The 23001-nt window shown below is 43.7% G+C and overlaps 1 protein-coding gene across 6 annotated transcripts in view; it reads right to left on the bottom strand.

The window, feature by feature from the left end:
• The window catches only part of TRRAP (transformation/transcription domain associated protein), a 116005-nt gene that overhangs the window by 45171 nt on the left and 47833 nt on the right, over positions 1–23001 (bottom strand). For 5 of the 6 annotated variants that reach the window (XM_055339444.1, XM_055339448.1, XM_055339446.1 and 2 more), the window contains exons 31-47: positions 21237–21305; positions 16860–16979; positions 16510–16629; positions 15943–16107; positions 15671–15852; positions 15232–15430; positions 14693–14821; positions 12417–12683; positions 10976–11182; positions 9772–9930; positions 9551–9685; positions 8356–8466; positions 7202–7348; positions 5338–5551; positions 4648–4773; positions 1580–1726; positions 650–849 (exon numbers count right to left, since the gene is read on the bottom strand). In XM_055339444.1, coding sequence (XP_055195419.1) covers positions 650–849; positions 1580–1726; positions 4648–4773; positions 5338–5551; positions 7202–7348; positions 8356–8466; positions 9551–9685; positions 9772–9930; positions 10976–11182; positions 12417–12683; positions 14693–14821; positions 15232–15430; positions 15671–15852; positions 15943–16107; positions 16510–16629; positions 16860–16979; positions 21237–21305 — 2697 coding nt within the window. Of the gene's footprint in view, positions 1–649; positions 850–1579; positions 1727–4647; positions 4774–5337; positions 5552–7201; positions 7349–8355; positions 8467–9550; positions 9686–9771; positions 9931–10975; positions 11183–12416; positions 12684–14692; positions 14822–15231; positions 15431–15670; positions 15853–15942; positions 16108–16509; positions 16630–16859; positions 16980–18810; positions 18865–21236; positions 21306–23001 lie in introns of all 6 variants that reach the window. The other variant, XM_055339442.1, reaches the window with a different exon arrangement.

Here is a 23001-nt window from a genome sequence, read left to right as displayed (position 1 = left end):
ATGTATATATATATTTTAGAGAAAAGGTCAATTACTTCTATTTGAGAAAAGACATATTCAAAAGTATTCTAGCCATCTGCTCTCTCTCTCTCTTTTTTTTTAACCTCCTGTAATTTTTTCAAGTAAAATAAGACAAGGTCATTTATGAACAAAAAGATCCTCGCTGTATCTGCAAATTGTCTAAAATCAAGATAGCCACCCATCTAATTTTCCTTGGGGCTGCAACTCACTAGGAAGAGAAAGCAACTAAATTATAGAAGAAATTATAAGTTTGCAAGTATCTTACGAAATTCAATAATAGTCCCTTGTTATTAATTTTTTGGGTCTTACCTTTACACCGCTACAAAGACCTAAGTAAGGTTCATTTAACATTTTAATACAAGTAAAAAACCACATTAAGAGGACTGACCTCTTATTTCAAGCTTCCAGTCAAAATCTGCTAAGCATAGTGAGAAAAATTCATCTTAAGAAAGAATACTGTCAATGCCACAGAGGGGAGAAAATGTTTTGCTGGAGAACCTTCAGGAGAAGAGCTAAGAAAGCTGTGCTTAAACACACACACACACACACACACACACACACACACACACACACACACACACACACGGAGGTGGCTGCCTGGCCAGGGCACAGCCCTCTGGCTGCTCACCTGATTGGCTGCCATCGGGGAGTTGTTTTTAACCCACTCTTCCACAATTTTCACCACAGCCCGTAGGATCTTGGCATCAGGAGATTTTTCAATGAGGGAGGTCAGGATGGCCTGAATGAAGTTCTTCCTCATCTCCATGCTCATGACGGCCAGGCGTGTTTTCACCAGCTCCAGACTCAGCATCACTAGTTCACCTGTTCCTGCTCATACAGAGAAAAAGAACACACCCCCACAATCCACACTCAGTGTTTCCATAGGCAACCACTGTGTGTGACGTGGAGTGTCGGAATCTGCCCATCACTCCCCCTCCCCAATATTTTCTCCAGTGAGAACTCTGGGATCTGAGGTACCTCACCACTCCCCTGCTACTCTGCCTGGGAGGGTGGCCTTCTAAGAGCTTCCACACAGGTGATGGGACAGTGGAGCGGATAGACCAGGGCAGATGACTCATACTCAGCCAGCCCTGAAACCACATTCATGGCACTTCTGTACCGAGTTGCCTCTAATGGTGGTGCCAATCACAGCTCCCACCCACACCCATGTATCACGCAGGTTCCTGGGGCCCACAGCTCAGGCCTGGAACCTGTAATTTAAGTCATCGTCAGGCCTAACAGCTCGAGTGATGCAATCTGTTTTACAGCAAAACCAGCAGATTGCCCTTGTGTAATGGTGAATGTTCCACATAAATGTGTAGCCACCTAAAAATTCCTTCATCCTTACATTCACAAATTTGGGAGTTAATTCATTTTAAAAACGAGTCTTGCTTTGGTTTTAAATAAGATGCTCAAAACCTCTCTGTTGAGAGCAAATGGACAAGGCACTGCATAAACACAAGAGGACTTCACATTCGGTTCAGCATTCAATCACACAGCAGCACCCCTGAGGTTTGATACAAGGCCTGCAAAAACCCACAGGGACCACAACCATCACCTGAGGTGGCTTCTGTGCTGCCCGATGCTGCCTGTGGGTTTAGGTGCTCTCGGACCATCTTCTGCAGGGAGCGCATGAACACCGAGATGAGCCTGTCTATGTAGCTTGGGTTGTTGCTGCAGGCTGACTTGAGAATCATAAGGGTCCCTAAAAGGCAGAAATTTGCTGGTTGGTTGTTGGGTTTGTGTTTTTTTTGTTTTTTTTTAAGAAAAGTTTAAAAAAATGGATCACTTGTTGTGATCCTTTTTCTTTCTTTCTTTTTTTTTTTTTGGTGGTTTTTGTTTTTTGTTGTTGTTGTTGTTGTTGTTTTGTTTTTTGTTTTTTTATGGTTTATACCTGGAAAGCAAATACTTTGTCTTGGGGATGTTTTGTTTGAAGGGTTAGCATGCCATCAGTCATACCAGACTGGCTTCTGTATCAACACCCAAGGTTTCTGCCTGAAATTGGCACGTGTTGGAACTGAAAGAAGCGGTTACATTATTCATCTGAAGTTCTTGATCACTAGATTGTTGGTCTTCTACTGTGTGCAAGACACAAGACCAATAAGAACAGAATGATGTTGACCTGTTAAGTATTCTTTGAAACATAGCCAAAATGCAACTTATTATAAGTTAATTATCATTTCTGCTGTTGTAAATATCACTGGTTTACAATGTGCTTTAGTGCATATTTCTTAAAACTTCAAGCAGTGAGAAATAAGACCCCTCTGAACTTAGTGCTCTGTTTCTAAACTGATAACATAGAATGTTACTTGGAAAAAGTCTGGAATATGTGGTGCACACAAGCAGTGCTTCACGAATGAGTTTCTTAGTTTTTAAAACGCACCATGTTCCTCGAAGTTTGTGTTTTTGTTAATAAAACATTTTATAATGTAAAAAAAAAAAACAAAAAAACAATGTTTTTTTAACAATTGTTTTTGTTAATGTCAGGAAAGGTAACATTTTTTTTTCACATATTCCGTGTTTATGGAATATTTAAAACATTTTGAAATGTGCTGAACAAAAATGTGCTCCTTTCTGACAAAAGTATAGGTGAACCCCAAATGTCAACATTCCAAGCTTTTGAATGGCATATGCTACACTTTAGAGCACTGTGTTTTCACTTCTAAATTTTTTTTTTTAAGATTTTATTTATTCATTTATGACAGACACACACACAGAGAGAGAGAGAGAGAGAGAGAGAGAGAGAGGGGCAGAGACACAGGCAGAGGGAGAAGCAGGCTCCATGCAGGAAGCCCGACGTGGGACTCGATCCCGGGACTCCAGGATCGCGTCCTGGGCCAAAGGCAGGTGCCAAACCACTGAGCCACCCAGGGATCCCCATACTTCTAATTCTTAATGTCAAAGAATTAATTCTTAATGCACGGTCAACATCAAGTGCAAGAGCCAATTTTTATGCTTTGGTAAACAGTGTTCATACCTTTGGTTGTGTGTGGATTTTATCTTTAGGTTATAGCAAACCATCCTAAGTGAAGTTTTTTGTCCCATAATATGCTTGGCAAGGGGGAAAAAAAAAGAGAAGAAAGAAATACAGTCCTTAAAAAAAAAATCTAGACTATCTGGACATGATGAGTATTTTAGAATCCAGCTTGTACTCATTCTGTAAAACTGCCAAAGCTCAATAAAAATCAGCAAAACGTCAGAGCATAAACATGGAATACATGAAAAAAAAAATGTTACCTTTCCTGACAGTTTAATGAACCTGACCTACACATTAAATTTTAAATTTATATTCATGGCTCCCACTACAGACCAATGAAAGAGTATTTATCTGCCGTTTATAGGTGCAATACTCACAGATTTGTACAATTTCTCAGTAGAGGGTGAATGTATGATCAATCTGATTCCGTAAGAGGGAACCTGTGACACTTGGTGATGATGGGTCGGTAACTGACTCTAGAACAGGGAGGGGAGTGATGTGACCAGTTCTCCAGGCACCAGCCCCAGTGTTGCCCTCAGCCTGCTGTCACTCCCACAGGAGGGAGGCAGGGCCACCGGTCATCAGCTCTTCTAAAAGAGTCCTCTAGAGAATTAACAAGATGTTCATGCTCTGGAAGCCAGGTTATAAAGCAGAATCTACTGTATGACCCAACTTCAAAAAAAGTCACAAAAGCATTCCTCAACTATCTAATCGATCTGGTTCCAGAATAGGGATGGCAAGCTTCAACAATTACGGATACAATTTTAACTAAATTTTTCTGGCTCCTGAATTTCAGATAGCAAGTAGCAAGAGTTTGGAGAGCAAGAAACTCAGAGGAAATAATGTATTCAGTTTGCAAATTCAGATAGAAATGTTTGCAGTAATAAGGGCTTCCTGTATATGCATTTATACATGTATATACAGAAAAAAGACACGTGTCAAGATGTTAAGGGTGAATGTTAATAAGTAGAGAGGCAACTTTTAGTTGTCCTTCCTTTGTACTTTCAAAATTTTATACAATAAATGAGTTTTTAAAAAATTTTAAATTACTAACCCAAAGTCTAATCCTCCTCAGATGTGTTTCAGGAAAAGCAAAGTATCTACACATTAGACTTCTAGGGATCTCTGGAGGTCAAAGTGAACTAGCTGGCCTGATTACCTGAGAAACCAACTTTCATTTCACCTGGGGCAGCCAGAGCCTCATCAAGCAGACAGGGACCAGTTCTTGTCTTGTGAGTGGCTTAGTAATAGGTGAGCGGCTTACTAACAGGTGAGCATAGTATAAAAGGCAGTGGTTATACATACTTGTACACTGCTTTGAAAGCATCTTCGTGTTTGACGTGATACTGGGTCAGCAGTATCCATGCAACATGGGACTATTCCCCAGCAACCCCATCCTGCATCTGAGGCAGGAAGAAGTGAGGAAGCCCAGATATTGGTCAGGTGGAGGGTGTTACCCTCAAATACCACAGGGGATGGTGGCCTATGGTGTGTGTAGCGGGCCACACACAGATGCCTGCAGCACACATCAGCTCAAAGCTCCTCCTGACATTCCGAGCCTTTCCCTGAAGGAAAGCTGGTCCAGAGAACACAGAGATCAATGCCAAATGGAACCACTACTAGAAGCACCAAGGCAGACACACACTCACCAAAGAGCTGGGAGGGATTTGCATTGGTGGCCTTCTCATAGTTGGTGAGTCCTTCATAGATGACCTTCCCAACGGCTGCATAAAGGCACTCCAGCTCTTCATACTTGGAGGCCACACTGGAAGTGCCTGAAACAAAAGTGAGAATGTGGGCCCTGTGGTTTGGGTCCTCAAGCCTGTCCGGGCACTGGGAGGTCAACTTTCCTAATGCTAGGCACTGAGCTTGTTATCTTGGGATTTGTGCCAACTGGCAGGGGTGCTCCTCTCCCACTGCAGGACGTGTAGCGTTCCTCTCTGGGCTGATGCGACTTTACCAAGCTAAGTGACATTTTAGCTCACCAAGCTCTACCATTAACACACTCGAGATGCACTTACTTATGATACTCCAAAATCTGATCTTGGCAGCTGCTCAACATCTGACAAAACACTATAACCCAACTCCCCCTTATTGCCATAAGGAAACAGTCACATTCAGCTGACAAATAACAGCATTTCTAAAGCAAACCAGAAAACACGATGCAATGACTGCTACCATTAAGTTCTATGTCCATTTTTTTTTTAAAAGAAAAGGTGAAAGCACACAAAAAAGCAAGATAATAAAATGCTCACTATAGTAACCAGAGGATGAGCACTCTCAAGTGACAAGCTCCGTGCCCTCCCATCCACTCAGACACCAGGGAAAAGGTCACCTACTTGGCTCTGTTGGGAAAATGCTCATAAGACGGGAGAGGAGGCTATGGACTGCTCGGAGAACCTTGGTGTTTGCACACGTCATGCACGCAGCGATGCCACGCTGCAGGGGTTTGAAGCTACTGAGGATGGCTGGAGACTGGAGGACAGTGAGTAGGAAACTTAGCACTTCCAGTCCTGTGCAAATATTTCCATAGTTGACTTGATTAGGTTGCTCCTGGAATGGAGAACACAGGTCACACAGAGACAATATCAATCCTCTGGTACAGTCCATTACAGAAACACAAACCAAGCAAAACCTAAAACTACATGCCATTAATGAAATAAAAAACCACCAAAAAATAAACATACTATACACATAAAAACCCATGACAACCGTACCTTACGAATACAGCAAAATTTCACAATTTTTTAAATAAATTTCTTTAAATATTTAGTCAAACCTCCTTTTTAAAAAAGCTCATGAAAGATACTAATATCCAATATTAAAAATGTGAAAATCAGAGTCGTCTGGCTGGCTCAGTCCATACAGTATGTGACTCTCGATCTCAGGGTTGTGAGTTTGAGTCCCATGTTGGGTTAGGGATTATTTTAAAATGGCATCTTTTTTAAAAAATTGAAAATCAACAAAATCTGGTCTAAAAATGCAATTGCAGGGCACTGGGGTGGCTCAGTGGTTGAGCATCTGCCTTCGGCTCAGGTGGTGACCCCAGGGTCCTGGGATCAAGTCCCACATCGGGATCCCCATAGGAAGCCTGCTTCTCCATCTGCCTAGGTCTCTGCCTCTGTGTCTATCATGAAAAAATAAATAAAATCTTAAAGAAATAAAAATGCAATCATTGCACTGACTTTTCCTTTTCTCCTCTCCTCTTTTTCACTTAAAATACATATATCCTTCCAAAAGGAAGTAACTTTGAGATTGTGGATCATGAAATCAATCTAACAGATGATGCCAGCATTAATAATAATAATAGGAAATAGAGTGCATGGTTTATAGTATAGTACTGCTTAAAAAGTTTCTGTGGTTTACACACACACATACCATGCATACACATATATACACATGTATATATGTGTGCACTGGGCTGAGATAAAATCTTCTTGCTACCGAACAAAGTAGAAAGTCACTGGGGGCATGGCACATGGCATCATGAAAACATTAGCCTATTTCGTGGCAGAGGCTATCCACTCATGGCTGAGCTTGACTCAACTGTGACTGTGTGTAGCAGGAAAGCAATTTGACATTTGAAAAAGAGGAAAGAAATCTGCAGGAAACCTAGAAGTTCTATGTCAAGCTAGAATCAAAACAAGTACTACAGACGGGCAGCCTATGATCCAGCTGTTTTCATAGCATAGGAAATCTTTGTAACCTTTCAAAAAATGGAGGCAACTATGTTAGTCTTTGCAAGGCAAAATAACAAATGTTTAAAACAGGCTTGTAGCTGCCAGAAATGACAGGACCATGGTTTTTATAGAAACAAACAATAAAAAACCTACCAGATAATCAGCTTTGGGGACTAACTTCTTTACTATTTGACTTTACAGTTCTCAATAACAAATTTTATGTCCACTTTAAAAATTCAAGTTTACTTTAGAGGTTGTGACATACATCAACTAAAACTGTTTACCCCAAGCCAGCTAGGAAGTCAGTTTAAGAAATGAGACTTCAACGGGCAAGAGAACTGCTATGCTTCCAAAGCTCCTAACTGCTGGGGGCAGGAGCTGAAATTTCAAAACGTGTTTCAGGAAGCAAAACTCCCTCCCTTCTCCTTAGCTGCCAAAACTGGCTGAGGTAACAGAGGGTTCAGCATTTGGTAGTCCAGCCCCAGCCCCAGCCCAGGTGGTAGCGATAGACACATGCACCTACCACACTCATCAGCAGTTTGTCAAACCACTGCAATTTGAGCTCAGACTTTGACCACATGTCCGGTCGCAAGGCAGTCTTCAGAAGAGTCACACACCGGCGGGACAGCACCTCCCCAGGAGACCCCGCAGTGTTGGTGTTGTCGTTAACCTAGAATGGCACTCAAATTCAAGGCCCGGTCTCACCGGCACAACTGCAGGCTCCTGACGCTGCCTCTTGCCCATGCATCCTAGCCCCCTCCCACCCTGCCATCTCCTCTTCCATCAGACTCCACTGAGCCTTCTCTACTTCGAAGATACTCCCTAATGGGATATCCTCCTGCTCCCTTGCTATGGGGTCAGTGGGGATTTGCACTCATTTGTGTGATTGATGGATTAGTGTTGGGCAGCTCCCCAAGCCTGTTGGGGTGAGGTCCAAGGGCTGGGTCCTCCCCACAGACCTCCTGGGCTGTGCCTAGCATACTTAAGCACCAAGAAGATACTGGCTAATTTAGCAGATTCTTTTCAGTACTTTGAAGTCCTCACCAGTACTCCAAGACCTGCTATTCTCTTTAATAACTACATAAACTTAAAATTCCCAAATTGTAAAAAACAATACAAACAAAAAACCCAACTACTTAGGAAAATTTCATTTACAATGTTTTTTCTTTTTTGAAAAGGAAAACTGAAGTTTCAGAAATAGATTCCTGATAAATCATGAAAAAATATGTTGACATGAATAACAAATAAATACAGGCTTAAAGGCACTTTAGATTACTGAATGTTATATATAATTTATGTAGGTTGAATCATCCCAGCAGCACCTTTATGAGACAGGTAACTCAGAAGATAAGTAACTTGCCCAAGATCACTGATCTACTGCCACGTTTTGCCAACACCAAGATGCCCTTAATTACAAGATACACCATTATTTTATCACTGCTGAAACAAAAACATGTTTAAAAAAAAATCCTAAAAAAAATAAAAATCCTGTCACTCATAAAACATAGGTAGATTTCAGTAATACTAGCATGTCACAAAATCAATGGAATTTGGTATGAAAATGACAGAGCTAGCCTGACTTTGGTTTATCCATTTTCTATCAGAGATAATATTCTGGAATCTACTAAGAAGTCTGTTCTGAAGAAGCCCCAACACAGGACATCCAGAAAGCCGCACCTGACAAGCCACTCGGATGAGGAAGTTCACCACGGTGTCTGTGTGTTGCTTATCAATAGGCTTGGCAAGAAGAGAGTCTGCTCCAGGCAGCGACTGGCTCCTCCCAAACACCTAGAAGAGGCAAAAAGCGCATTCTCAACAATACATTCCCCAAAGGAAGGTGCTGACTTATGCAGCCAGCTCACAGTCCTTCTGGGGACAGATACTGTTCTGGGTGCTTCCCTTAGTTTTTGATAAGACAGCCATTGGTACTCTGCTTTGTAGAAAGCGTGTGGAAGAGAGAAGCTTAAGAGGAAGGAGAAGAGGGATCCCTGGGTGGCGCAGCGGTTTGGCGCCTGCCTTTGGCCCAGGGCGTGATCCTGGAGACCCGGGATCGAATCCCACGTCGGGCTCCCGGTGCATGGAGCCTGCTTCTCCCTCTGCCTGTGTCTCTGCCTCTCTCTCTCTCATTCTATGTGACTATCATAAATAAATAAAAATTAAAAAAATTAAAAAAAAAAAGAGGAAGGAGAAGAGCTGCGAGGCTCCGCAGGGAGCAGGGGAGGCAGCATCGTGCCCTCCATGAAAGTGTTTGGGCTGGGCTGGCAGGACCTGCTTGCCACCAATATGTGCAGACACATAAATGGACAAAACCTCCCATGGCTCTGGGAGTCGAAGCTGAGCACAGGTGGATGCAGTGATCACATCCTCTGGAGGAATGAACAGTAGCAGTGGTGGTGGTGGTAGCAGGGGGACAGTTCAACCTCAGGCACACAGTGAGCCAACACCTCAACAAGCGGTGAGGAGAGCGAGCATCCCCAGGACTCTCTTGGCGGCTGCCCTCTAAACAAAATAAGACAGTCTTTTAAAAAACTGAACTTGACATGACTGCACATTCTTGATCAGTTTTCTTACCCTAAAGTGTTTCTCTCAATGGCTTACTGCAAGTAATTAATCATTCTTGTCAAGATTCTAACGGCATTATACGTGCATAAAGAACGTATAATGGGGACTTGGAAAACACCATGAGTAAGTCCCCTGGGTGTCAATGGGTTTCTACTTGTCGTCATTCGGTTTCTACTTGTTTAGTGCAGCCTTTCCCAGGTACGTCCAGGGACAGTGCTGGGCACTTAGCACACACTCAGAATTTGTAGAATAAATGAACAAAATCCCCCAAGGAAGCACAGAACCCATAAAAGCAAGCACATGCTCTTACTGCGCTGATGGCTCCTGTGGCTGTCCTAAAGCGTTTCACCTCCTGGGCAGAATCCACCGACAGGCCTCTCTTAATGGAAGATGAAACAGAGTTGACTCCTTCTCCACTTGAATTTGGGTCCATGTCTGAATCCGGCTTAAAAGACACATGACATGATGTTACAAACTGATTTCTAGGGAATAACAGAAAGAATGAGTCTGGAAGAAGTCTGACAGACCTACCTGCTGGTCCTTGATCCTCTGCAACTCCCACTTGATGACGACTTCAGACAGGTCCACAGCCAGCCTTCTCTGCTCAATGGTGACGCTGGGTGTGAAGCCTAGCCTCTGCATGGCGCTGACCATGTGCTGCACCAAGTGGTGCCGCACTGGGTAGTACACCTGCAGGTACGGGGTCTGCATCACACCAGTGCTGCTGCACCATGACCCCAACACACACACACACACACACACACATGCACGCACATGCACATGTGCACATGCACAGACATATACATGCACACAACCCAAACTCCTGCTTAAAAATTCTGACTCATGACTTAGGAAATTTCTCATTACTTTCTGTATGTGTGTGGGTATTTATCACCCCTCTCCCCCAGCCTCCCACTGAATCTCAACAGAACACTGGATTTCAGCCCTTTAGCACCATCTTAACAGACTGGGGAAATGTTGGGGTGCCTGGGTGGCCCAGTTGTTAAGTGTCTTCAGCGAAGGTCATGGTATCAGGGTCCTGGGATCGAGCCCCACATTGGGCTCCCTGCTCAGAAGGGAGTCAGCCTCTCCCTCTCCCTCTGAGGCCCCTGCTTGTACATTCTCTCTCTCAAATGAATAAATTAAAAAATCTAAAAAAAAAAAAGTTGCAATACTGAATTCTCTTTAGGTAGGTGAGGCTAGCTAGTAACATGTACCAAACTTCAGACTTGATGTTGCAGATATTCAGCCAATACCAAGAGGCAAACTTCCAATTCTAAAAGAGCTGGCTATAAAGAATTTTCTCCTCTACATAAAATCTATAGGAAATACACTTGAATCAATCCAACAAAGTGGGGAATTTGGCTATAAAGGAGGAGGTGCTGGTGACACAACTCTTCAAGCCATGTTACCAAGACCTAGAGTTAATGGTGACTACCTCCCAAAGTATTAAATCAATGGTACTCACTGTTACCTGAGCACTTACATCAAACATACAGTCCTAGACAAAAGCAGAAACCTGGGACACTACTCTAAACCAGAGCCATTTCCACACTAAGTCACACACACACACACACACACACACACACACACACACACACGCTCAACGGACCAGAAATACCTTTACTAAAAGGCGAATAGCCACCTTATTATTGCAGAACATTGGAGAGAAGTGAAAAGTCAAAGCAAATGCCTGAACATGCAGCCAGCCCCATCTACAGTACTTCCTACACACCTTAAAATGCTGCACGATCAGATGCAGGATATGAACCAGCTGAGGGACCGTGTGGCCCTCCTCCACAATGATCTTCCTCGTCCAGTGTGTCAGCATCTGGTGCCCGTCCTCCATCCTGGCAGGCACTGCTGGAGTCAATATGGCCATCGCTTGTCTGACAATTGCTCGAGCTTCCATCGCATGGGCCTTGAGCAGACTGTGAAAAACCTAACACCGGGAAGACAGTTTTATATAGGAAAATGAAGGCTCAGAGAAACAAAGAACCCAATCACTCTGAACCAAGGCAGGACACTTCTGCAATATGATTATTACAAAATTCCTTAGGGCTGTCTTATTAGGAAAGAACATAGTTGCTTTCTCCTTTGTTAAGTTTTGGGTGATGAACTCATTCACATTCTCTTCCTACTGAGCACCCACACTGTGCCCATGCTGGGCGAGGGTACAACAGACAGGAGTAAGACCTAGCTCCCTACAGGGACTTAGGCTAGAGTGTGACTCATGGGAAGTCAGTTGAAGCACAGAGATCATTTCTTTCTGGATACAGTGTGGTAAATAGAGAAAAAGAGGCTGCCATCAGAGGCACCCTTGGGACAGTGCAAGTGAGAGGGGACATTCTGATGTAACGTCACAGGACACAAAGACCACCTGACAGGTGTTGAGGGTGGAGGGGAATCACCAAGACTCACTCACGCCTGGACACTGGGGGTGAACTGGTGTCAGTGATAGCCTCTGGGTCTCTGGCTGGGAGAAGAGACATGCCTGGGGGGAGATCATGTGATCTCAGAGGAGAAGGGCGATCATGTATAAGATGTTAATGGGACAGACCAGCTAAGCACTGAACTGTATCATTACCTTTAATTCTTACAGAGACAGAAATAATTTATTCACTCAGGGTCACGAGAACTTGTGACAGCAAAAAATAAACTCAAACCCAGGGCTGCCTGGCATCAAGGCCTAAACCACTGAGGGACTCAGGGAAGATGTGTTCCTTGTCGGCAGGGGGTCAATAGGATGAAGGTTCTAAAGTGTTGAGTGTCTTTAGCTAAAGAGGGGGCTGGGCCCTTCCAGAATGGCTTCAATGGACCAGGATAAAAGAAGACAGAATGCAATGTGTAGAGGAGCATGAGATGGACAAAGGAGACATTTTGTTGTTTCAACAGCAAGGCTGCAGAGGAACAGGAGAGCAGACTGGCAACTGGGGAGGGAAGAGAGAATGCAGAGTCACAGGAGAGTTCACAGTGTTTTGTTTTGTTTTTTTAAGTATATGTGCTGAAGTGAGCACAACAGTGCTTTAAAGATGTCAGAAACAAGCATTTTTAATGGTGCTGGGAAAGACAACAGGAAAGGAGGCCACGACTGTAGGAGGGGGCAGCATGCACATGTGTGCAAGACCACTGAGTGTCGGGGGCTATGAGGAGGGTAGAGGGGAGCTCTGTGGTACCTGAAGAACGATTTTCTTGTGTATGGCGAATTTGGCAATAATATGTGCCAGAAGTAAGTGCCCACTGTATTTGCAAGCCGGATCCACACAGGCCTTAGAGAGCAGGCAGGGCCACGCAAAGGTCATCAGGCGGCGCAGCTTGCTGTTGCGATTCTTGTTGTTGTCGTGGATGTGGTGGGGGGCATGCTCCACTAGCAGGGTAGCGTACTGAAGGAGGTAAATCCTCAGGGAGTCCAGCATGTCCGCCTGCTTCTCCGGGTCCAGGACCTGTGGGAAAGACAAGCAGAAAAGGAACTCACTTCTGGTTCTGAACTGCATTACCTACTAAGGATCATGCAAGTTTAAACTTTTAAAACACACACACATGTGCGCACACGATATATAACATCAAGTTTCACAACAAGGGAAGCAATGATGCCATGTCAATTTTCCTTTTACATGTAGGATTAGAAATTCAATGAACTTATTTCAGCGTCCAAGGGCAGAATTAGAAGTCGTAATGCAGGGAGTGGAGGAACTTGAGAGACAAGGAGGGCCTCCTCGGATACAAGGTGGTTTGCAGGATGGAGTTTCTTAATTCCAAGTAGTTGAGATTTTTTTCCTAGTCAGCTATTAATTATCTAGTCCTGATTTTTCAGCATTAGGATCAGAAAATGCTACCTGGAAACAAATCTCTCAAGAAACTGCTACGGTTTTCTACATAATCAGCTGATAGATTTCCGTGTTTTATGAACATAAAAAATGCACATTCCAAGGAACACCCCATGTATCTCTACTCAATCAGGTGCAGCACCAATTGCCTCACTCAAGTGGACATCCAGAGCAACTTCCATCTACCACAAAGTTCTGAAAGGCTGAAGTCTTCCCCATAACTGTGTTTCCATCAGGGTCCCTCTAGCCCCCCAAGTCCCCTCTATCCTGGATTTGTTGCTTCCCGATGGCCCCACCCTGGGGCCCCCACCTGCCCGGTGTCCTCTGTCTTCCTCGAACACTTGAAATGCCAGCTCCTACTTGTGCCGCGTCAGCAGCATCCGACCCAAAAGACGGTCTAGAGAAGGCAGCACAAGGGAAGGGGCCACATCTGGGTGACCATCTCTCCATCTAGTTGCCCAGAATACAGCAAGTTATCAGTAAGAAGACTGAAAAAGACCCCTTGGGCTCAGCTCACATTCCTAGAGAGGGCAGAGGTAGGGTGAAAACAATAGGAGGAAGGCTTGTGTTAAGGGACAAAGACTATGCAAGGACCAATAAACTGCCAAGTGGAACAACAGTCCCCTTCCTCTGGACCCCAGGATGAAACAGTGACAGAAGTGGTGAGGAATCAAGTCCTTCCCAAGGGCTCATGCGCACTCAGCACACCACCTTAGGAATGCCCATGACTCACAGCGCCCCAGCAGACAGCATGTATACAGAACACTCAACCAACCTCAAGGTAAACACAGCACCTGCCAACAAGGTTCAAAGGCCTGACCTGCATGGGAGAGGACAGACCCTGTGTGGAACACCAGGCAGGCACTTCTCAAAGAAACACACAACCCAGTAAAACCTTTCTGGAAATGCTACTATAAAAATACAGAGACTGTAACACCTAAGGTAACTTTAGACACTACTGCTACCACAATGGTTTCGTGAACTTGACAACAAAAGATCAAGGCAGATCACGATGACAACCAGATCCGATCTGATGTTCTCACTGACTTGTAATACTTTCCTTTGCAAAGCTAAGGATGAAACTGTACATCAAAAACTTTGGGGATCCCTGAGTGGCGCAGCGGTTTGGCACCTGCCTTTGGCCCAGGGCGCGATCCTGGAGACCCAGGATCGAATCCCATATCGGGCTCCCGGTGCATGGGGCCTGCTTCTCCCTCTGCCTGTGTCTCTGCCTCTCTCTCTCTCTCTCTCTGTGACTATCATAAAAATAAATAAAAATTAAAAAAAAAAAAAACAACTTTGACCAACAAGAGGGGTTTTTACAAAGTAACTCTGATAACATGAGTTTGAATCTACATCAGTTCAAGCATACATTTGGTTTCTCATTGAAACCTGTTAGTGTGGAAAGTCAATCCATCCTAAAGTAAAGCTACCTTTAAAAATGCACCAGTAAGAATTATAATGCTCTGCTATAAATTAATGCAATCATGAGAAATAAGAGCCTTAGGGAAACAGGTTTATTTCAACGAACCCATTACACACATGCGCTCGCACATACATGCTCGCACGCATTCTGTTACTCATCTGCTAAGTTACTTTTCATGCCAATGTATTAGTGACGTCACCTTGGTTATAAACACACTGGTGATGCTTTCCGGGTTATCACCTTCTGGATTGGGAGGTCCTAAGAGCTGCTCTCCTTCACCCTTCTCAAAGCTGTATAAGAAAGCAGGATTCAAGATATGCTGCAAAACCTACAAAAAAAAATTTAAAATGAAGGAGAAAAGCAAAGCCATGCTCTTCGTTTCTTTACTAAGGCAGGCAGGAGCATCAGTGGGTCACGTTGCACCCGTGATGCCAGATCTTGTCAAGGGTGTGACTAATCATCTTTTTACTGAAGTGGATGACTGGAAACGTAGGTGAAAACAGGAGGAAAAGTGACGTCAGTCTGTCTACTCTTCTCATGTCAGGTTAGTCATTTTCTAAAAACAAGGACACTAATAGACTAGTGTTCAACACTGGTTCACTCCGGATCTGCTGTATGCTTTGAACAGTCCACGTTATGTAACTATCCATGAGACACAGCATAACAGACAGTCCCCTCAATTCCCTAGGAAATTGGTTCCAATGCCCATGGCTCCTGCCTCCTAACGGTGGGACTCACTTTAGCTTTCAGCTCATCTCCAAAGTTGGGGTCATTGAAGTCCACAAAGCGAAAAAACAGGGCACGTTTTTGAGCGATGCTATAATTTTTGGGGATCTCTTCCTCCATATACTCTTTCAAGAATGTCATGTTGCAGAGGAAACGACCAGTGAAAGCCCGGAGCAGCTGGAACAGCAATTCTATGTCTCCATAATTCCTTCTGCAAGGTCAAACAAGAAGACAGATTAAGTTGGGGCCAGCTTTAGAACTACATGTGAGCTCTGACCAGCTCAAAGTCACAATCGGTTCTTTTTTTTTTTTTTTCTCCACAATCGGTTCTAACAAGTGTAACTGCACGGGGCCAGTGAACCACAGCTAAGCACAAATTCCCATAGAGACTCTAGTTCAGCTTGCCGGATAGAACAAGTCACTCAATGTAAAGCCAAACAGAAGTACCCACTTGCAATAATTCAGCAGACAGTAGGCCAGCAGCTTGGGTTCCTTCCAATTAGTGGCTGCCATGTTCTCCTTTCGGTGTCTTTCTTGAAAGGTTTCACTAACCCACACGCGTCTCAACTGGCTCACCAGAGAATGTTGATTGGCCAGCCAGGAGTCATCATTTTTAACTATAATACTTATGATCTGTTAAAGAAGTGACAGTTAGGGAACTGGGTTCTCTATGCATCTTGCCTAAACTCTGAAGAGTTCAGGTGTTCAGAGAAGAGATGCTACCTTGATGGCCTGAAACTGAAGGTCTAGGCGCATGGTGCTGGTGCTGGGCGAACCGGGACGCACGGCAGTCTGGGTGCCACCAGGCAGCAGCAGAGTAATAAACCTGTTGGGGTTAGCTGCCAGTACATCTCGTAGAGGTCTGGCATCTTTGTGTTTTAAAAAACTCTGAAAACAGAACAAAACAAGCTATTTTAAGCTAGTCAAAACCCACAAAAACCAAATTCTAAGGTTCTTTCTAAGTCTTTCTAGGCAAGCCAAAAAGTCGCTATAAGCGCCCTTTAAAAAAAAAAAAAAAAAAAAAAACCCTGCTTCTTAGCAGTAATAATACTTTGTGATTACAGATTTCATTATCTCAGCAACTCATTCGTTACCACCACCAAAATCCTAAAGAAGGATTCCTCCATTCAAACTTTCTACATACACACCAATGATGTTTCTAACACTCGGATATGTTACAGAAAAATACAGCTGGGGAGCTGAACAGTGACGTATGAATTTCAGATTTCAGAGCACTCCAGCTGACACAAATCTCCAGGCACACCTGACTGCAGCTCATCGTGTGCCTACCATAAACATTCTGCTCCACTGGGGATCATTCAGGGTGGCTTCCATCATGAACAGCTCGACCGTCTGTGAGGGGTGCCGTGTCAAGAACTTGATCAGAGGCTCTCTGAAGGGACTGCCGGCCTAGAAAACAGATGGAGAAAATGGCATGTTCTTGGGGTTTGAGGCTACATTGGCCTATTGACCTACCATGGCAGGAGAAGGCATCTCTCCCTCTCGTAAGTAGAGTGTGCTACAGCTATAAGCAAATGCTAACATCAAACATGCTTCATGCTGTTAAATTAATCCACCTAAAACATAACAAGCCAACAGATGGAGGAAGAATCAGAATTAACCCCAAGTTTGATCATTACCTCAATCAACATAGCGCGTTCTGTTTTCATCACCACCTCTAACAAAGGCTTGACCAGAGTTTGAGGTGCAGCTGGGATCAGATGAAAAAGGTTTATAATAGCCGAACAAATTTTCATCTCCTAATGAAGAAAACCAGAAATTATAAAATAGGCCAATTAATTTTAGCAGCTAGAGATACCAATGTTACTACAGACCCTACTATGGTCTAGCTACATTCACAAGGCTAGCCACCAGAAGCAAAGAATTAACATGTAAAAAGCCACAATTTATCAATGTCAGGTTATTGCTGTGGCCCAAGGAAACTAACTGCTCTCTGCACTCAGATTTCATCTGTCAACAGAGGGGAGAGGGAGCTGTGTACACCTGTGACTGTGCTGTGTTCGTTTTCAAGAATAGGGACAAATATTGGAAGTAAACTGCTGGGTTGCCTACGCTTAGCCCCCTATAGTGGAGGAAACAAGCATGCCTGTGGCTGTCAGAGTGTTACGGTTCCCCCGCTTTGTTGTGACATCATGGGGTCTTCCCAACATACTAAGTTCTGAGGGTACAGACTCCTTTTGCCCTCAAAACTTAGCACAAAGTCTTCAAAAAATCCTTAAGTATTTATCCTGAAAAATTAAACATGAATGTAAATAAATGACTGACCACAGTACGAAGTATTTGTCAACCAGGCCTAAAGATGAAGCTGACAAATTGTTCTACTGAATCATATCCAAAACGTGAAGTGCCAAATTTCTGCACTTTTTAAGGTGCTAACAGCTCAGTGGTCAATCACTCCTGTTCCAACTTTCTGTTCTCAGTGGCAGTTCCCATTGTGTGGTATCCGCCATTCAAAGAGATCCCACATGGCCGGAGCCATGGCCACGGAAGGGAAGACTCCCTGATGTACTCCCCTGCCTTGTGTGTAACAGGATGTACGTCACACTAATGACAGTAAAATGGGGATGATGAACACTCGTCACGAGGGACCACATCCCAGGAACATCTGAACATATTTCCCCCAAAGCCTCTACGGAGAAAAAGACTAAACTGAGCTGGGGAAGAAATGAGAAAACATGGCTTGGTGTCACCCCACCTCTCCTGTAGAGTTCTTTTCTACAGAATTTCCAGGTCTTCACACAGAGCAAGCTCTATTCTGAAATTACAATGTGCTAATCATGACACTTTTGTATTATGGTTTTTGTTTTCCAAGTGCAGTCAAGGAACCACTTCTTTTGGTCTTCATGATAGCACCGGAAGACAGGACTGACAATGTTATCATCCCCATTTTACAGCAGAGGGAAAGCTCGGGGCTTGACTGTTCCAAGTCCCAGCGCTGGGACTACATTGGTGTGGTGTGCGTGAGCAAGAGGTGCAGGGGGACCTGGGTGCTGAGGGGCAAGGAGGTTTTAAGCTCCAGGCAAGTGGGCACTTGCGAGTGTGAAATGAGCTCCTCCCAATTCCTAGCAGGTATGCTATTCTTTGTGTGGTTTCCTTCTAAAAGGTTGTTAGATGTGTGAGCTCGTACAAACATGATGAAGAGCGAAACCCAGGTCAATCTTAGACAGTATTGACATTTTGCAATTCTAACATGTAGGAAACCAAAGAACTTAGCATCTTGCTTTAAAACATCCTAATAGGAAACATGCTTGGCATCCGGACAGTTCACAGCAATGGTACTAATACAACTCCGCCACAGACAGACAATACGGCTCACTGCACTCCAAGGCACAACGCACTCTGTCCACCACAGAACCACAAATCACAGCAAAACCAAATGCGACAACACCCCCTCCTGTGCCTCCACTGAGATTCTCACCTCTACCCCTTCCATGGCAGGCTGAACCAAAACAAAAATTACAGCATGAAAAAAGGCAACAAAAAGGTAAAAAAGAAAAGAAAAAGAAAAGAAAAGATAAACTGTTCTTCACAGTACAAGTCATAAACTGACTTTAATAGGGTTGTTCTCACCTCAAACTGACAGAATGGAGACAAGGAACATCTCCCGCACTCGGAAATGCTCTCCTGAGGATGGGGAGGAAAATCATCTTTTTTCTATTTATGTTATTTACATAAAAACTTCCCATATACTCATACACAGTAAAGATTATTGGGGGAAACAAGACAGGAAAGACAATTATCAAAAAGCACACACAATAATTAACAAATGCTCAACAGCAAAAAAAATACACCTTCCACCCTTCTGATGTCAAAACAGAGCCCTTCAGACAGTGTAGGATAGAATACCTCCCTTCCCTAAATAAAATTTAAAACGCAGGAATTTCAGAATTCTTGCCCAGGGGGAGAAATTGTCAGACCTTGTGGTAAACAAACGCATTTAAAAATCTGGTTTTGTTTCGAGCAAGCTATGACCTTATGTGCAGTGCTGACATGAAAGAAAATCTCTTCCTCTCTCCCAGCACAAGTCAAAAGAGTACAGGTGGTTTAGCTCCCTCAACTGGGCATGAGTGAGGCGCCCACACCCAGAGGAACCCACATGCCATGCTGCACCCACAGATATCTGGGTTATTCTGTGAAGTGAAGCTGTGTATGCACATAGACTCAGCACATGTGGTCGTGAGTCCTCCCAAGGGAGTTTAACGCCAGAACCAGGCAAGCCTTCCTATACATGGTGCTCATGCAAAGCTCTGATCATCACGGTACCCAGCATTACAGAAAAGCCCGTGTTTGTTTTATTATAGTCAACTATTTAACAGGTCTTCAGTTATGGGTTCTCAATTATGTAATATTATTTGGGGATTCAACCAAATGGGGACAAACACGATGTAAGATCCATACTCGATTCTGAACAACATCCATAAAAAATTATCAGAGCTCAAGAGTACAAAGGCAGCTTGGCCCTGGGCTGAGGTGATGAAATGGTGGGCACACTGCTCATGGACCCCAAACACCACAGCCTGAGGCCACCCTTGCAGAGCTGGGTGTTTCCAGGCCGGTCAAGGAGCAGACTCCTACGGTGGTCACCACATGTTCCTGCAGGAGTTGGGAGGACTTTCCGAAACCCACAGCTCCATCTCCTGCCCACTGCCCCTGCCCCATCCAAGGAGCCCTCCAAATAACTTGCTATACAAGTTTATGGAATCTTCCTGATCTAATGGAAGTAATTCACCTGCCTCCCAGGAGTTGTTAAATGTTTATTCTAGAACTGTGTGTTGCAGAGTTAACAGATAAAACAAACATAAAACTTAGAGCAAAAATACCTAGTGGATGAGACGGGGAGGAAAAGCACAGAGGCACCTGTACCTAATCCCAAAAGTTTAGGCTTTTAAAATACACTCTGCTCTTCCCCACAAAGAGGTTCCTGATTTTTCCCTGTGTATATAAGTAACGAACCTTCAAAGAGGTCATGGTGGTATAACACTCCTAAAAAAAGTGTAAAATCCTGGTTTAGTTTTGCTTAGTTGGCTGTATAGAAGCAGCAGGAATAGAGACTTACATAAACAAAACACCTTGACACAGAATGGTCAAAACAAAGCATAATTAAGCCAAAAAAAAAAAAAAACCCAAGTTGGGATGAAACACAGCATCCAACAAATAGGCACAGGAAGACAAAAAGCCACGTTGATTATGCCTCTGAAAAGCTAAAGAATCCCCTTATTAGGACACTGCCATACAATTTCACCAGGTTTAACAGGAACTTAGGGAAAACACGATCCTACCGATAGAACAGTCATCAACTTAAAAAGTATTTTAAAGGAATATTAACATATACAAAATAGATTCAAAACAGCAAGAACCATTATTTTTAAGAGCAAAATCTTAAAATGACCAACATCAGGCACATAAAAAAATTGAACTAAAGTAGTTTTCCCTTAAACCCATAAAAAATGTGTTTTTGAAGTACTGGCCATTTGATTTTTGGCAAACAGTTGGGGTGGGGCTTCAGACCCGTAAACCTACATGCAGGTATTTATGTGATGCTTTGCTACACTATCCTCAGTGTCTGAAGTCCTGAAATCTATACTTAGTTTCATGAGGCGGTGGATGATGGGAAGCAATGGGAAACCACAGCTGAGGAATGCACCACCATGCAGACAGCAGCTGCCAAAAACACTCTAGAAAATGTACTATATAGCAAAACTAGTAAAATTGAAATACTAATATTTCAAGCTTCCCAGAATTCTCATCAACAAAAACGTCATATTAAGGTGAACAAAGGAGATTTTAAAGAAACACAAAAAGAAATGTTCAAGAATTAAGAAAAATAAAGGCAAAATGTAATGCTGGTAAAAGATGTTCAACACTTTACACGGACTATGATGACATAAACTGGGTTTCTGACCGGTATTTTACTTAAAAGCACTGCTCCAATATTAACATTGCCAGCAGCAGTGCCCGGCAGGGCTGCCCTTCCCAGAAGCAAACAAGTCACTCACGTTTCCGTCGCTCCTCTGGCCCCCTTTGTGGGTGAGGACCACCACTTCCATCCACTTTCGTAGATGTTGCTGTGGGGAAAAACAACATCCTTAGACACTTTTCCCCTCACAGAGGATCAGTTCGATTCCATACTATTCTTACATGAAAATTCATATGTAATCATTAATTTCCATTATATTTAACGTAGGATGGCAGTGTTCATATTTGAAACAGCCCAACCACTGCTCTAGAGAGGAGGGTAACTAGCATCTGCATCATGTTCTATGAACAAAAGGCTGAATTTATGCTGATAGAATAAAAAAAAAAAGTCCTGAAATCTGATCATTCTAGTGCTGGCATCTTACTGCTGCCCTCTTATTACCATGTTACTTGGTGCTGCACCTGTTCACTGAGTGCCTGCAGAAGCTGGGCACCATGCTAGGTACCTGGGTGGAGAAGTGAAAGACAGGCAGACATCATCCTATCCTCGTTCCTCAGGTTCAAGTGGGGAGAACAGGTAAAGGACACAGGTGCCTGCTGTGGAACAGTCATGCTAAAGGTTATGAAAGAGGAACAGGAATCAGCTGGAGAAGGCAGTCAAGGTCAAGGAGGGTCCTGCACACCAGGCAGAGAAAAGGAGAGGGAAAGGCCCTGAGTCCACCAACAAGAAGGCTGGTTGCTATGTATGGCTAAGGAGCAATGGGATGGGGTGGGAGGAATGGTGGTGGTGGAAGGGGGTGGGCAGGTGAGATGAGCATGGTCAGAGGCTGTACAAATTAGGGCAAACAGGAATCACTTCCCTTCTGTGCAGAACAAGGGCAACTGTTAACATGGTAAGACTGTGTTCTACTCCAAGACCATGGAGGAGAGAGATCCCTGAGCCCAGAGCAACTCTGATCTGACCTGGGCATGCAGCAGGCAGCCTCCCAGCCATGATGTCCAGCAAAGCCTGGCAGATAGGCACTCAGAGCCTACAGGTAAAACCACAAGACTATCCAAATAACACAACTATCTTCATTGTCTCACGCTGTCCAGACTTGTTCTTCAAACACCGAAACCCTGCAGGAAGTTTAGTTGTTTTTAAAAGGACTCCATGGTAAAAGAGACTTGGGGACACATGACTTAAATACACCTAGACTTAAATACACCTATAGGGCCAGTGTTCCAAATAACACACACTGAGAAACACTAAAATCTATATGCTTTCAAAGAAACTAAGTACACTAAGCTATTTGCCAGTAAAATTCCTGGAAAGATATTAATCGCCAAGATCTACATTCATGAAACCTGACCTTACTACAACAGCTATTTTGCCAAAGATAAAAGAGGAACAAAACCAAAGGAAATGGAAGCAGCCAGCTGCATCACCTATCCTGTTTTCAGATTCCCCAAAGGAAAAAAATACACTAATTGTATATAAATTCACTTTTAGTTCAAGAAGGAGCTATCCACCACAAATAACTACATGAGAGACTTCAAAGTCACGTCAAGCAGTTCAAATTTTTAAAATGGCAAATTTTCAGGATTGTGTTCATGAATGCCCATTCTACAGAGTAGGGTGTCTCAGCTCTTAAAATTATGCTGAAGGGTTGAGCTGCTAACCTTGAAAGCCCATTACACTCGGGAAAACAAAGGCTCAGAGATAGAGCACAGCTCTGAAGACCAGGACTCAAAGGGCAAATGTGTTTGACCACTGCACCACCCCTGCTGCAATGCAGCAGGCATGAACACATCAGAAGACCCATCCATGCCACACACGCAAATGCCCTGTTGGCAGAGACCTGG

The sequence above is a fragment of the Nyctereutes procyonoides genome, unplaced genomic scaffold (genome assembly GCF_905146905.1).
Source record: "Nyctereutes procyonoides isolate TBG_1078 unplaced genomic scaffold, NYPRO_anot_genome, whole genome shotgun sequence".
Classification (NCBI taxonomy): domain Eukaryota; kingdom Metazoa; phylum Chordata; class Mammalia; order Carnivora; family Canidae; genus Nyctereutes; species Nyctereutes procyonoides.
Note: the sequence above shows the minus strand (reverse complement) of the source record. Positions and strands in the feature narration are given on the sequence as shown.